This window comes from Perca fluviatilis, chromosome 7 (genome assembly GCF_010015445.1).
Source record: "Perca fluviatilis chromosome 7, GENO_Pfluv_1.0, whole genome shotgun sequence".
Taxonomy (NCBI): Eukaryota; Metazoa; Chordata; class Actinopteri; order Perciformes; family Percidae; genus Perca; species Perca fluviatilis.
The window spans coordinates 33979354-33994061 of NC_053118.1; the positions used below are offsets into that span (position 1 = coordinate 33979354).

Sequence of the window (14708 nt, forward strand, 5' to 3'; positions counted from 1 at the left end):
TAATGGATCCGAAGTGTCTCTTAACATTACCCCACTAATAATGCCCGAAATGATACCAAACGTCTACAGTAGTACAAATAGGTTATGCACTCATATAACGATGGATTGTAAAATTTGTAAGTACACCAGACGTTTATGTAAATAACACTTGCCTGATGGCTTCTGCTCTCTGCTGCTGCTGCTGCTGCTGTTACCACCGGGCAGTAAGAGTGCTTAGGGACATCTACAAATTACAACACTGAAAAGAGATGCAACAAAAATATTTATTAATTTAATGATTAAATAAGGTAATGTCTCCAAACTTACCTCAATTATTACTTGTCTCCTGCTAGTTATATTACAGCACTTACTTTAAAAAATAAGTTAAATTAAAAAATATTTTTGTTGCATCTCTTTTCGGTGTTGTAATTTGTAGATGTCCCTAAGCACTCGTCTTACAGCAGCAACAACAACAACAGCAGCGAGCAGAAGCCAGCAGGCAAGTGTTATTTACATAACCTTCTGGTGTACTTACAAACTTTACAATCCATCGTTTTATGAGTGCATAACCTATATATACTAGTGTAGACCTTTGGTATCATTTCGGGCATTATTAGTGGGGTAATGTTAAGAGACACTTCGGATCCATTAGCCTCTGCGCTAAGCTATTCAGCGGCTAACGCTACTCTACGCTAACTCTCCCAATGTTAGACCCAGGTGAAAAAAGCTTCTGGGGGGGTGTTTGGCTCGAGGTCATGGTGCAAAGGACCCTAGGGTGAAATTACTCCGAACCATCACTTTAATGTCTGAAATGTTTTCAAAGTGTGGCAATATAATGAAATAAAACCTTTAAACATAGAGGACTTTGTCCAAATAATGAGTTGTACCATATGCTGGTGACCACTAGAGGGTGGTAAAATATTAAATTCAATTTAAGTTTTTATGCTTCTTTATTTCTCTCAGGAGATTGAAGGCTTCAGCCCAATAGCAGCATTAGATCTGGATCTGTCCTACTACACAACATGTTCTTTGTCCAATATTACTGTCAGTCTGATCTACATTTTGTGATGAAATAATTGTGCACACCATCATGTTTGTTATCAGAACTCATTGTACTCCATCATGTGAAGACGCTTGATATGATTAAGGACAGCTTACTGGTTGCTCACAAGAAGAAAGAAGTCCAATGAGTTTTAAGCTGAGCAGGCAAAGTAGATGCTGAGTAAAACTTTGTAAAAATGTAGTCCTGCTAAACAGTTTGATGATATAATTACTGGTATTTTATATGGACATAGTTACACATTAAAACAAAATAAATGAAGTCAGTGGACAGTGACACACGTTGCATACTATTGAGCATTTACAATACAATAATGAGTAAGTAAAGAAAATCAGTAAAGCTAAAATTGAGCAAACAAGCACACAAAGTGTCCATTATTATTTTAACTAACTTATTAGCAAGTGTTGAATATGTTTTACAGTTTAACAGTGTTTGGATCGATCCTATAGTGTAATACAACTAATTGGTCTCTCTACTCGTCAAAACCAGGACAAACTAATTGGCTACATAATGACACTTGTCACATTGATCTCCTATTAAGAATAAATACCTGATGTTGGGACAAAGTTATGTGAATATCTCTTCTCTGAAATTCACATATTATGACAGCAACACCTAAATTTAGGCAGATTGGTTGTTGTTTTTTTACACAGGGCTAAGCAAACAAAGATCTTTTTTTTAAAACAACTTTCTTAAACACGAAATTGAATGTTTTCTTGATTGACGTCTTCACAATTGTGCAATATATATGATAACTCACATTTAAGTGTCATTTTGTGATACACCACAAATAAAATTCATTCTGCAATACGGTATTCTCCTTTTGGTGGCAGATATCTCATATCTCATATTATTGAAATAATAATATTGACGCTGCTTTTATTAAATCTAATATCTGTTATAAAATCCTGTCTCTTGCAACCTTGTCTTCCACTTCCCTGCCATATTGCCAGGTTGCTATGACCGCTGACCCCTTATTTTGTTGAACCCATCCATTTTATTTCTACAGTCGAAACGGTGAAGTAGAGCAACAACTGCTGTAAGTTGCTCTGGACAGGTTGTTTCTGTAGCTAAATGACTAAAACGTCTGATGTGAATGTTGCTGCTCGTGAGCTGTCCATGAAAAGAACAGCACGTCCCAGTTCCTCATCCTGCCGTCAGGAAGCAGAGAGGAAGTCAAAGAGACAGGGACAAAGAGGTCAGGTGCTCAGCCTTGCATCAAGGTCTCCCTAATGAACGTCTGCCTCCATGCTGTGATGTAACAGCCTGAGCATTACACACCCTTATTAATGTACAATCTGTTGTACACACGGCATCTCCTCTCCCACTATTAGCAATGACTACAATGTTTTCCATAACTTAAAGGTCCCATAATATGCTCATTTTCCAGTTCATTCTTGTATATTGGGTTTCCACTTGAACATGTTTACATGCTTTAATGTTTGTAAAAAAAAAAATGTCTCATACTGCCTGTCTGAATATACCTGTATTCACCCTCTGTCTGAAACACTCTGTTTTAGCGCCTGTCTCTTTAAGACCACCCTCCCAAAAAATCCTAGTCTGCTCTGATTGGTCAGCGTTTTCTCTTTCGCAACTGCGCTCTGTGCACCATCAGTGGAAGGACTTTAACGGTACTTTTGCGGCACTTTAGATTGGATTGACTTTTTTGATTCCAAATTGGGAAATGTCAGTGCTACAGCAGCAAAATCTATCTTTCCTATCTGTACATAGCATAATTGCGAAATCACAACTATTTGTTGACAAGAAAACATATGTCGAATATCGCCAGATGGCTATTCTTGTGGGGAGCATGGATGTGCTCAGCAACCTAAATGGAAATCTGCATTTTCTTGTGGAAATGTTGGCCTCATAGTCAAGCCAGAGGAATGGTCAACATGTCATTCAAAACATCAGGAATCATCAAGAATTTCCACAGCAAATGAATGGCAATCTGGCCCGTTGTTATGAAATCTTGCTTGAATAAGGCAGATAACAATTTCAGATAGCCACAAATCAGTTTATAATTTTCCTAATAAATAAAATTCCTCATTTATCATTTCTAACTGGAGTATTCCCTTTGAGAACTGAAAGAAAGCACTGACTAGGAAGATAAAGTCAGCTTTGTGTATCATCGAATGCCTGGGGTGAAATTCTCTGCATCTTTTCTCCTCTACTATCAAATTTTGCAGGCTACCTTTCCCTCTCAACTATCCAGGGATTTAGCTGACACTCTTATGCAGAGCCACTTACAGTGATTGCCTCAGGAGAGTATTCGCCTAAATACATTTAAACTGAAACAATCTGCTCCTCTTCTGCAGTGAATACAAGCATTGTCTGACTGCTGTGTGCAACACTCAACACATTGTTAGCAGTCCACATTGAGTTACAGTTGCACTTTAGCCATTTAGCTGACACTCTTATCCAGAGTTAAGATGAGAAATGAGATCCAGCCTTACTCACAATGAGGGCAAGAGTACATGTAATCTCTTAGATCAGCAATATTTCAAGGCAGAAATCAGTGTGAGGAGGAAAAACAAATGAGTAGACAGAGAAGGGAACGTTTTCTCCAAATTAGAAAGTGGGTCCTTATCAAGACGACCCCCTCCCCCATGTTTTCAGTGGTTATCAGGAATCTGCTGACAACGTCTCGTCCTGGCAAGTCCACATGAGGGCTGGAGTATTTCAAATATTGGGAAAATTGTATCAGTGCATATTACTCTGTAATATAACAGTCACATCTTATTCTGTGAACACTCATACCTCATGTTGTTTTTCTTTTTTCCTTTTTTTTATTGTTGTTATCTCTCCAGTACATCTTTTTTTTTCATTTTAGTGTCAGTTTGGCTAATGTACACTACTTTATAAGCTGCTGGGTAGCTTAATATATAATCATTTTTCAATAACTAGTATTAGTTTATTGTTGATGAAGGTCAACTGAAGCTGTTATATCCATGATCTCTTTAAAGCCACCAGACTCCTTTCACAGAACAGTCACTTTACTTTGTGAGTTGCTGCCTTGATCGTTTTGTTAGTTCCTACCCCTTTAAAACATCAATTTCACAGAATAACACAAGCAGACTAACCGATGGAGGCAGCGGTAGACCAGAAGTTCCCGTGTTCTGCCAGGTAAAGTAAAAGTTTTTGTGAAAGGAGTTGGGTAGAAATAACAATTTCAGTTCCGTCTGACAGCATTTCAGTCTGACAGCAAAGTAAAGCGTTGAATTTATTTCAAATATACTCTATAGGCAGTCCCTCCAGAAAAACGCGATTATGCAATCGCATAATTCAATACATAATCAGCCAAAGTCTGCATATTTATGCGGGGGCCGCATTTTTTTCAAATACACCGCACTTTTTCCACATAAATTGCAGATTTCCGCGCAAACTATGCGGGGCTTGCATGGTTTCATAATCCAGCATTTTCGTTGCAAAAAAGTCACATATATATCTTAGCAGAAAGTTGAAAAATGTTGCGTTTACTTCACACAAGAGCAGCCATTTTCCCCTGTTGCCATGGGAACGTTATGAAGTGATGTAATTACGCGACATGAACATCATCGAAAAGCAGGGTGTTGGGGAAATCACTTTTTTTTGTCTTTTTCATCAAACCGCAGTTTTTGCAAGTTCCCGCAATTTTTGCAAGTTCCCGCAATTTTTGCAAGTTCCCGCAATTTTTGCAAGTTCCCGCAATTTTTGCAAGTTCCCGCAATTTCATCGCATAAAATTGCATAAATATCCCGCATATTCCATCGCATTTTTTAAGAAAACGTGCCGCATAATCAAGGATTTTTGCCCGCAACAATCACAAGAAGGCCCTTTTTGAGCGAATGGAATCTGATCCCCTAAACTAAATCGCTATTGTGTTTTATAAATGCTTTTCTATCTTCAAACTTTATTATCCTGAAAGAAAGGCATCAAATCGCATTAAGGACCATGACAAACATAAAATGTTGACAACAGCAACAACTACAGAAAAATTCCACACCACAAATGAAAACAAGGTACACCTGCCACATTGAATCAGAAACTAAAAAAAATCCTTTATACTTCGGATTCATATATTTCAAAATGAAAATGTATGCAAGTCTTCATAATGTTCCCAGTAGTGTACGCCAAATATATTTTCCATACATCAATGTCAACTTACTTTCTGAAGACAGATACTCCTGTCTGGAAGTAGCAATATATCATGTTGACAGCAAACTAATAGACGCACGCACGCATGCACGCACACACACACACACACACACACACACACACACACACACACACACACACACACACACACACACACACACACACACACACACACAGGTCAGTGAGCCAAGGTTGTGACCGAAGTTTAGGGGCAGAGAGAGTACACTGCATTCTGTTTCTTCCTCTCTTTAAAGGGTTGGACGTATCCTGTTATTTAGACAAATCACGCAGCAACCCGAGGTCACACAGAACCTGCTGACATGACTCTGGATATCCTTCAGGATCTGCCGGGTGTCGGCCGGTGGTCTTTTTCATCAGGCATGCTGGGTTGCAGCCCTGCAGGGAGATGTAGGTAGGTGTGGCATATGTGTGAGAAAATCTGCACCTTTACCTTCAGTGTTTTTGTGAAGAGGCAATCAAGTCTTTTGCAGCTATGGGTATTGAGGGTATTAACCAATTGGCAGTCATGGCTCTGAATGGAATGTATATCTAAACTATATGCAAACACAAACTACAAAATATTGTTTCTTTCTCAATTAAAAGTGCATCAAACAAGCTTGGTTCAAATATTGTTAAGTACATGTCATGTATGTACAAACTATTTAGTTGATTGGCTGTATTATGTATCTCATTGGGGCAAGCATGGTTGTTTGCACCCTGTTAGTTTTAGTGGTTATGACCTGCTTTTTTTCCTTCTAGTTTCTGCTCTTTCTGCTGTTGAATGAAATCCCAGCTTACAATGCAGCAAATGTAAAGTCTTCTAACATCGAAAACAGTATAAGTGAAGAGAGGTTTTTGCAGGCCAGCTACAAAACCTTCACTTTCACCTTTAGTTTTTATTCTGTGTCAGGTTTCAGTTTTATGCAACACATTTTTTTTTATTTGCTCTTTATATTTTGTAGTATTTAGTCCATATTTTACCTGTTTATTTCTAGGGCTGTGTATTGCCAAGAATCTGGCGATACGATACGTATCACGATACATGGGTCACGATTCAATATATTGCAATACATTTCGATACTGTGCGTAAGGTGATATATTGGGATTTTTTAAAAGTATAATTTTAGAAAAATGTATATTTAAAAAATGACATGATGTTCATAAAAGTCAAAGAAGTTTACTTTAGGTAAACAATTCAGTACACAGAAAATCAAACTGCCAGTTTGGGATTGTGGTTCCTAGGTTCTTAGTGAGTTCATTTTTATTTGCTAAAGTAGGCCAAAGTTCAACCATAGCTACATTATTAGCTTCTAGCAAAAAGTCAGGCACTGCTAGGCACTGTTAGATAAGGACACTAGTGGTGTGTCTCAGCATAGCCATCTAGCGGTAGGGGGGGTTAAAAACGTGAACCACTGTCTTACATGAATATTTTTAAACATTAAAAATAAAAAAATACAATACAGTATTGCAAAATAGAATATCGCGATACTCAAGTGTATCGATTTTTTACTACACTCCTTTTTATTTCTATGTGCTTTTCGTGGATTGGTTGTCATGTGTTGGTTATTCTATGACAAAATAAAACCAAATCAAAGTGTCTTTCAGTAGAATGAAAGATGGGGGCAGCTTGGGTCATGGAAAGCATTAAGTAGTAGGCCTAGCTTTAATTCAAGCAGCTTTCCTGATGATGACGAATATGTGTAATCCATTTCTCACTGAAATAGGCATGTCCATCTTTGTCCTCAAGTGTTCAGCAGTAGAAAAGTGACTTGAGTTTTTTTTTTTTTCTTCCTCAACTGATTGTCTCTTCCTTGTAGTGTCTCAGCATTAAGGAAAGCTTTTGCTTTCTGTCTGAGCTGCTCCAGCAGCCTCCCTCCTTGAGGTAAGCAGGCACATTGTGTAATGCCACCTCAGGCCTCAGGTTTTTTTTCAATCTGTGTGCTTTCAGTACTTTCTCCTCTGGTGAGCAGGAGGAATGAAAACAAAAGATGTGATGGGTGATGCCAGTATGCAGAAAGTGTGCAGAAACCCTGCGTCCTTCTACATATCTGAAATATTTTGTGTGAGAGTGATAGGGATGTTTTGTGTTCCATTTCACAGCAGATGAAAGGTCATCCTGAGGGCTCCAGTATATTGTGACCAGATGAGAATGGGTAAAATTTGGGACGAGCCGGTGGGGGGAGGGGGCGGTTTACATGAATTTCAAAAATCCGCACCAAAATGATTTCTTATTTTTATTCAGGAATTCAACGGTCATGTAAACCCGAAAATACAAATAAAAAAATCAGCTCAGCAGCAGCTACTTAATTATACATGGAGTCATCCTCCCGCTTAAAGAAGGATGAGACCAGGTCTGTACAGTTGTGCTGTTAGTTATAGCCCCCCCCCACTGCAGTAATGCAGCGGTATTTCCCTACCCAGTCCTCCCGGTACCTGCAGACACGTTTTTGCTTTTTAGCTACGTGTTCATCGGGTCCCGGGACACCAGCCTGAGCCTCCATTTCAACATATGAATGAATGAAAAATAGCAATACGTGTTATCAAAATCCACGCCTAGCCTCCAGGACGACTCAATCACCATTAACAGTTTTTAATGTTCTATCAGACTATAACTACTCGAGAGTATGCTCTTGAGACTTTGCTCTAATTTTCAGGAGAATTAGGGCAGGATTTGGGATTCGGGAGAACTGCTTGCATTTCGGGACTGTCCCGAATTTTTCAGGACGTCTGGTCACCCTATGCAGGGTGCATATTTCAGTCGCTGTTCATACAGTCTCCAAACGTAGAATGGGAGGCAGAGCCATCAGTTACCAGGTTCTTCTCCTGTGGAACAAGCTCCCAGTTTGGGTTCAGGAGACACTGAGACCGTCTTCACATTTAAGAGCAGGCTTAAAACTCTACTCTTTGAGAAATCTTATAGTTAGGGCTGGCTCAGGTTTGCCTTGGACCATCCCTTAGTTATGCTGCTATACTGTAGTTTTAGACTGCTGGGGGACTTCCTATAACGTGTATAAAGTATGTCCCATTATTGCATGTTAGAGGCTGTCCTCCCCCCCCAAAATTGCCCATATAAGTCATTTTTTCAAGCAGCAATTACCACTAATAACTCTAACTTAGCTTCTTCCCAGGAGTTTTGGGGATTTCTCATCTCACAGGTGTCCCATGGATCGTGGTTGCACCTGGATTGTGGTTGCGCCTTCTGCCAGGGTCCTGCTTGACGTCCACTGCTATATGATATTATTAGTCATATTTCTATTATCATTACTAATTTTATTTCTACTATTATTCTTAAATCGTCTGCTACTATTATTATAAGTCGTATTTGCATTGTTTTAATTTGTGTTAATAATTATTGCTGTGCTTCTCTGTGTCTCTTCCTCTCTCTAGTCTCTTAAGCCAACCGAATTGAGATAGATGTCCCCCTAGAGCCGTCTGGTCAAGGTGTCTACCAATTAAAAGGGAGTCTTTGCTGGCCCCTGTTACTTACAGGGGAATCATTGGGTCTCTGTATAGGTCTATCCCTGCTCTATATGAAAAGTGTCCTGAGATAACTTCTGTTATGATGTAACGCTATATTAATAAAATGTTGGTTTGTCAGTCAACATCAGAAGTGTAGTGTCATGCAGATAGTTTCAATTTTATGTGCCAAGATTTTGGCGTAATACATCTTTTATGTTAAATCCACACACCTTGTTATGAAGTTTTCATTAGAACGAATTGCATGATTTTGGCTTGGATGTGGATGATTTTTGACAAAAACTGCTAAATATATTCACAGTTTTATAAAACAGGACAGGGAGTGGTGTTTACAAGCCTATCGTCTGTCTGGGGAAAACAGCAGAGTTCAATGGGTGCCCTCAGTTGAGAGAAAGCGCCAACTCTTACATCTAAGCATGTTGAGGTCAACAGACAAGCTTTTGTTGAACTGCAAATTATTCTGGGAAACTCTTTTAATAACATTCCCTAATGCCTATATTAGGACATTACCAGACTCAAGAAAGAAAAGCCTTGGTATGAGTTTAATTTAGACAAATTAATTGGTGTTTGATGAAACTAACACTACACACTCATAAGCTAATCAAATATGTTATCCATTTAGCATGAAATCTAAGTCTTTGCTAGTTTAAAGCACAGAATGGTGTGCAGTATGCTTCATATCTAACATACATGTAAAAGCATATAATTAAATCATTGTCTATAATTATATTACATGTTGTTTCTCAGTCTGATTTCCAACTAAATACAATTACCTTTATATGTAACTTTGTTGATGAGTGCTTCTAGAAACAGTTCTGGCAGTATGTCTTGCATCATAACAAAATATTATCTATTAGTGAGTCCGAGAGGAATAATTAGTTTCCCAGAACAGTTGAAGAATGTATCTTTCTGCCACATGTACAGAAATGTGTGCCACAGTGCATGTTGACACATGCACAAGACAAAATGAACACATCCAATGTTATATCATGGTTATGCCATTTTATAAAGATAGCATAATAAATCGGGATATCGAAAATTGGAAATTTATTTGAGGCCAATCCAAGTAATCCATCACATTCATTAAAATCCTGCAAATCCAACATAACTATGAAGCAGTCCTGCTAATTTAAAAGAAAAGCTTTATTGACATGCTATTGAAAAAAGAATCAATTTTTTTGCATTAAAAATGACAAACGATTATTTAAAAAAGAAAAGAAGCTGTGAATTAATTTTCTGATGTCAATCAACTAATTGACTAATCAACTTATTATTTCAGCTGTACTTGCATAAGCTGTTGGGTAGTTTCACTAATAAGAAAACAGCATATTTTACAAGCTCTTAGTAAAGTAGCTAGTGAAAACCATAAATGCATCACAACTTTCTCTGTGCTGGTGCCCCACTACATGCAGGTTGTATTTATTCCCCTGACCCTCATACAGTGTGAGTACACGCCTGGAGTAGAAGCAAAATGTGGCTTGAAAAGAAATTACTCAAGTAAAGTAAAAGTACCTCAAATTGTCTACTCAGGTACAGTACTTGTCTAAATGTCTAGCATGCCTGAAAATGTCTAGCATGTTACAGTTGAAAACTAAATCAGCCGGTTATATGAATAAATATTTAATTTCTATTCCGAATTGGTTTCACCACTATACAGAGGCAAAAGTCCCTCCCCTTCCGGTGGACTGCCATGGGATCTTAATTCGGGAAAAATACGAATGGTAGTGAACCGGGTAAAGACAAATTATCTTTTGATCCCGTTTGAATTGAGCCATGGTTTACAAATATGATGTTCGTCAGTTTAAAAGATAGTTTTTCCAGTCAAGAAAGTCTCAGTTTATTGTTAAACTGTTGAAGTATGAGGCTGTGAAAATATGTAATTAGAAAGACTACACACACAAAATGCAGAGAATCAGGTAAACAGTAATAGCACATGAACATCAAGTGTACAAAGTTATGATAAAAAAAAAAACATACACAACAATAAAAACAATGAAATAACAGAATCATTACATAGAAAAAAATAATAATAAAAAGAGGTACATGAAAACATAAATTTACAGTTAGTCAGAGGTTTTAGGGGAAAAAAAGCTCTACAGCTTTTTTTGTTATCCAATGATCTAAGTGACTTCAGTAGGGATTTAAATTATATGAGAAAAGGTACAAAATTAGGAGATGAATTAGAAAATTTCTGCTTGTGAATATAAAATTTGGCATACAGAATGATGAAATTAATTAGATACTCAAGAGCACCATTTCCAGAATTATTGTAGAAACAGATGATATCTTTAAGATAAAGGTGTAGTTGGTGGGTTCAAAAAAATAAGACTCCAAATCTGTCCACAATCTTTTGGATATTTCATATAAAAAAAAAGGTGAGATATTGTTTCAATATTCTGCTTACAAAAATGTTTCATTATTCTTCATATTTTGTCCCATGACGTCCACCGGAAGAGGAGGGACTTCGCCTCTCTATCGGGCACTATTTGCCCCTCATACTCCATACTCTCTACAGCCTCTCAGAAGGGGGCGTTCCCGGGCTGAAGCACAGCTCTGGACATTTCAATACCGGCCTCAGTGTCAGTGGAGGGAGAGAGCTGAGCGGTGATAGACGCTGTTGCTCGACTCCTGGCGGATACAAGCAGAGATGGTCCTCATCCAAAAACACTTCTTTTAAAATAAATTAACACTAGAGACATAAAGTAAGGCTCGTGAATCCGACGTGTGGTGACCCAGCTGAGACAACCGAGTCCGTGGTCTCTGTGAGTCCCGTAGTAACGTCTCTTTGTTCGGTTTGTTGACGATATATCTGCCCTTCACCTTCAACATGGATAATTCAGAGAAGGAGCTCAGGACGGACGACGACGAGGCAGAATATGAAGACGAGGAAGTGGACCCCAGAGTCCAGGTAACTAATCTTTACATTCATAGTGTTAATTAGAGCTATTTTTTTCTTAATTCTATTTCCCCCCCCCCACCGGTACAGTTTCATTGTAGTTCAGCCTTGCCTGTCTCCACACCGCTGTAGTTAGCTAACAGCACAGAGAACAAAGTCTTAGCACGGTGCAGCTTCTGCATAGTCTGACTGGTTTTTGGGTCAAATATAAGGAAACTGTAACGTTAATGTTATATCTAAAATAATCCCTACCCTTGTGACCGTTTGCTGATGTGATGTGAAGATTCTGGTTAATCTGAAAGTGATGCAAATTACAGCCAATCCACTCCATGCTGATGTAGTCTCAGTATTTAGCTAGTGCCACGGCAACCTCTGGCTTCATGTTAACTTTCATAAAAAGGATGCCAATGAGTTCCTTGCAGTGAGGTAAACAGAGGCTATTAAATATAGTAAAAAAAAGAGAGCGATGGTATCAGTGGCACTGTATCAAGAGAGAGAATCAGTCGCATCAGTGCATCCTTTAAAAGATGAATTGGTTATTTAATGTTCGTCCACAGCTTCATTAGTTTTATTCTTAAAGAACATGCAGACTTCACACACTTGCCTTAGTTGAATATGAATATATTTAAATGCCAATTGTTTCCTGTGTTCCTCTTAAGTCGTTCCAGATGTTGCTGGTTCCCCCTCTCATACTTCCACATATTATATTACACCCCTTTCTGTTGCTTCACCTCTCTGTGGTTCCCTCTTTTTTTCAGGGCGAGCTGGAGAAACTCAACCAGTCCACTGACGACATCAACAGATGTGAGACGGAGCTGGAGGTCAGTCTGTTCACACACACACACACACACACACACACACACACACACACACACACACACACACACACACACACACACACACAGAGCCGTGTGCATTGAATGTTAATGCAGGTTTTATCTGTGTGATTGAGCTGTGTGTTAGTTGTTACCGATTTGACTGATAGAGCATGTAATCAAGCACATGTAACCACTGCCAACAGATATGCTGCTCTGACAGTGTTGACTGACAGCCTGTCAGAAAGTGTTGTTTTCAAGGTATCTCTGTGTGCAGATGCAGCAGTTTTTCTGAGTTACAGCTGGACCTTTGCTCGGTCTCCAGGCAAAACTGTTTGTGAAAGTTCACATTATGTTCGGTGTCAGCAGGTTTAAACATCCAAGGAGTTGGCCTCTATCTACTCTTGTGAGTCACAGTGAAATATTGTGTTACAGTAAACTAATTTGGGCATTTAAAGCAATTTTAAATGCCCAGTTTAAGTAACTGTCTTACTGACCTAGACAGTTACTTGGGCTATCAAGTTCAGTTTAACATGACTGATCTTTGACTCCCATTAAAAGCCAGTGAAGTCTGATGGCTTACTTTAATGCAGGTCAGCAGTCTTGTGTGAAGCTTTACAGAGGTGAAAGTCCAAAGTCGTGTCATGCTCCACAGTTTGAGAACTGTGCATGGTGTCAGTCAGGCATCTGAGCGGTGGAAGTGAACAGACTTCATTAGTTTATGTCTGGTCTTCCTCCACAGCTCTGCGGAGGAAGGTCTGGCTAGTCCACACAGCATTCCGGGATGGGAGAAAAAAAAATACTCTGGTTTATTGGCATTTCTTTAAACTAATCACAATCGTCTTGGGAGGCGCTAAGCACCGGACGGAGCCACGGCGCCTCTGCAAAATAGCCTCGGGAAGGAAATTGTTTTGGTGGAACCTGTGTACGTTCAAAGGTTGTTTTAGTCGTGCAACAGAAAACTCCTACACAAAGAAAGCAGAAGGTAATGGACATGCGTCCGAAAAGAGTGACAACCGGCAGAATTTCCGGCGGCACCGTAGCAATCCCGGAAGTGGAACGTTATGGATATAGACTAGTTTATGTCTGTACAGTAGGGCTGGGCGAAAATAAGCTATCACGATATTCTTGACCAAATACCTCTATCGATATTGCGGCGATATTCTCGGTTGACAATTTATGCTTTAACAAAATATCTTCACACTTAGATTTTAGATAAATAATCATCAGTAAAGTGGACATAATGTCATAAGTGTGTGAAGGCAAATAATAGAACAGCTAGAGCAGTCTGCTAAGTTCAGAAAAGTACATCACTTTACTGTAATGCAGCCTTTAAAACCAGGAAAAGACAACACTTATGCCATATTACGATATCCAAAATCTAAGACAATATCTAGTCTCATATCACGATATCGATATAATATTATAATATTGATATATTGCCCAGCCTTATTACAGGATTTTGTTCTCAGTGATCTATTATGTATTATAAGGTGAGAAAGTGATTGTCACTCTGGCAAAATGGATTGTAGTTGACTCGAGACCTTCAACATTTCTTTCATAATCTGGTTCCATCATGTGGTTCCACCAAAAATTTGCTCTAATACTGCTTCGATATGCAATAACAAAGGTTGTCATGAACCCAGAACTTTAAACTTTGATACAATACTAGTATAAAAAACCCCCCGATATGTGATACCTCTTTTGATGCGCGGCAACAATAAAAATAAAAGTCCTAGGCACTCAAACCAGGATGGTTTTGTAGTTTTGATTAATTCAGTTCAATTTTATTGACTGGGTCAAATCATATCAGAAGTTATCTCAGGACACTTTATAGATAGATTAGGTCTAGACCACACTCTATAATTTACAGAGACCAAATCTGCCAAAAGCATTTGCACAGGGAGACCATGTCACTACACCAACCCATTTTTAATGTTAATAGTGAATTGTTTTTCCTACCTTGTAGGCCGTGTCGGAATGTGTCATTCTATATGATAATATTGCTTTTATTATTATTTCTTCTCTTGAATTGGATCAGGACCGTTGGTTGGTTTTGAGTACAGAGTCTCACTAATCTTTATCTCCTTAGTTGTGTTTTTTTTGTGATCCGTTAGGTCAGTTTAACCTCTTTCTATTCTGTCGATACCCGGGCCATGTGCCTGATGTAGGCAACACTGTGTCGAATGTTAAACCTTGACCGATTTTACACACAAGCTCCAAAATCAAGTCAGGTTTTTTTTTTTTATGTCCCAACAAAGACGGCTGCTGTTCAGGACTGTGACCATCTACTGTCAGATGGGGGACAAGCTATCAAACGGTCACGGCACAGTCCAACCAAGCG

At 38.7% G+C, this 14708-nt stretch overlaps 1 protein-coding gene and 1 long non-coding RNA gene across 2 annotated transcripts in view; both read left to right on the forward strand.

Annotated features, from left to right (window-relative positions):
• Positions 1-5495: 5495 nt before the first annotated feature.
• LOC120561795 lies at positions 5496-8634 on the forward strand. The gene is made up of 3 exons (XR_005639657.1): positions 5496-5588; positions 6994-7058; positions 8564-8634. It is a non-coding gene; the product is annotated as an uncharacterized LOC120561795 (long non-coding RNA).
• Positions 8635-11188: 2554 nt separating this feature from the next.
• The window catches only part of sh3bp5b (SH3-domain binding protein 5b (BTK-associated)), a 52107-nt gene continuing 48587 nt past the window's right edge, over positions 11189-14708 (forward strand). Inside the window, exons 1-2 of the mRNA XM_039806163.1 lie at positions 11189-11561; positions 12308-12370. Of these exons, the coding sequence (XP_039662097.1) occupies positions 11481-11561; positions 12308-12370 (144 nt within the window). The 5' untranslated portion in view covers positions 11189-11480. The remainder of the gene's footprint in view (positions 11562-12307; positions 12371-14708) is intronic.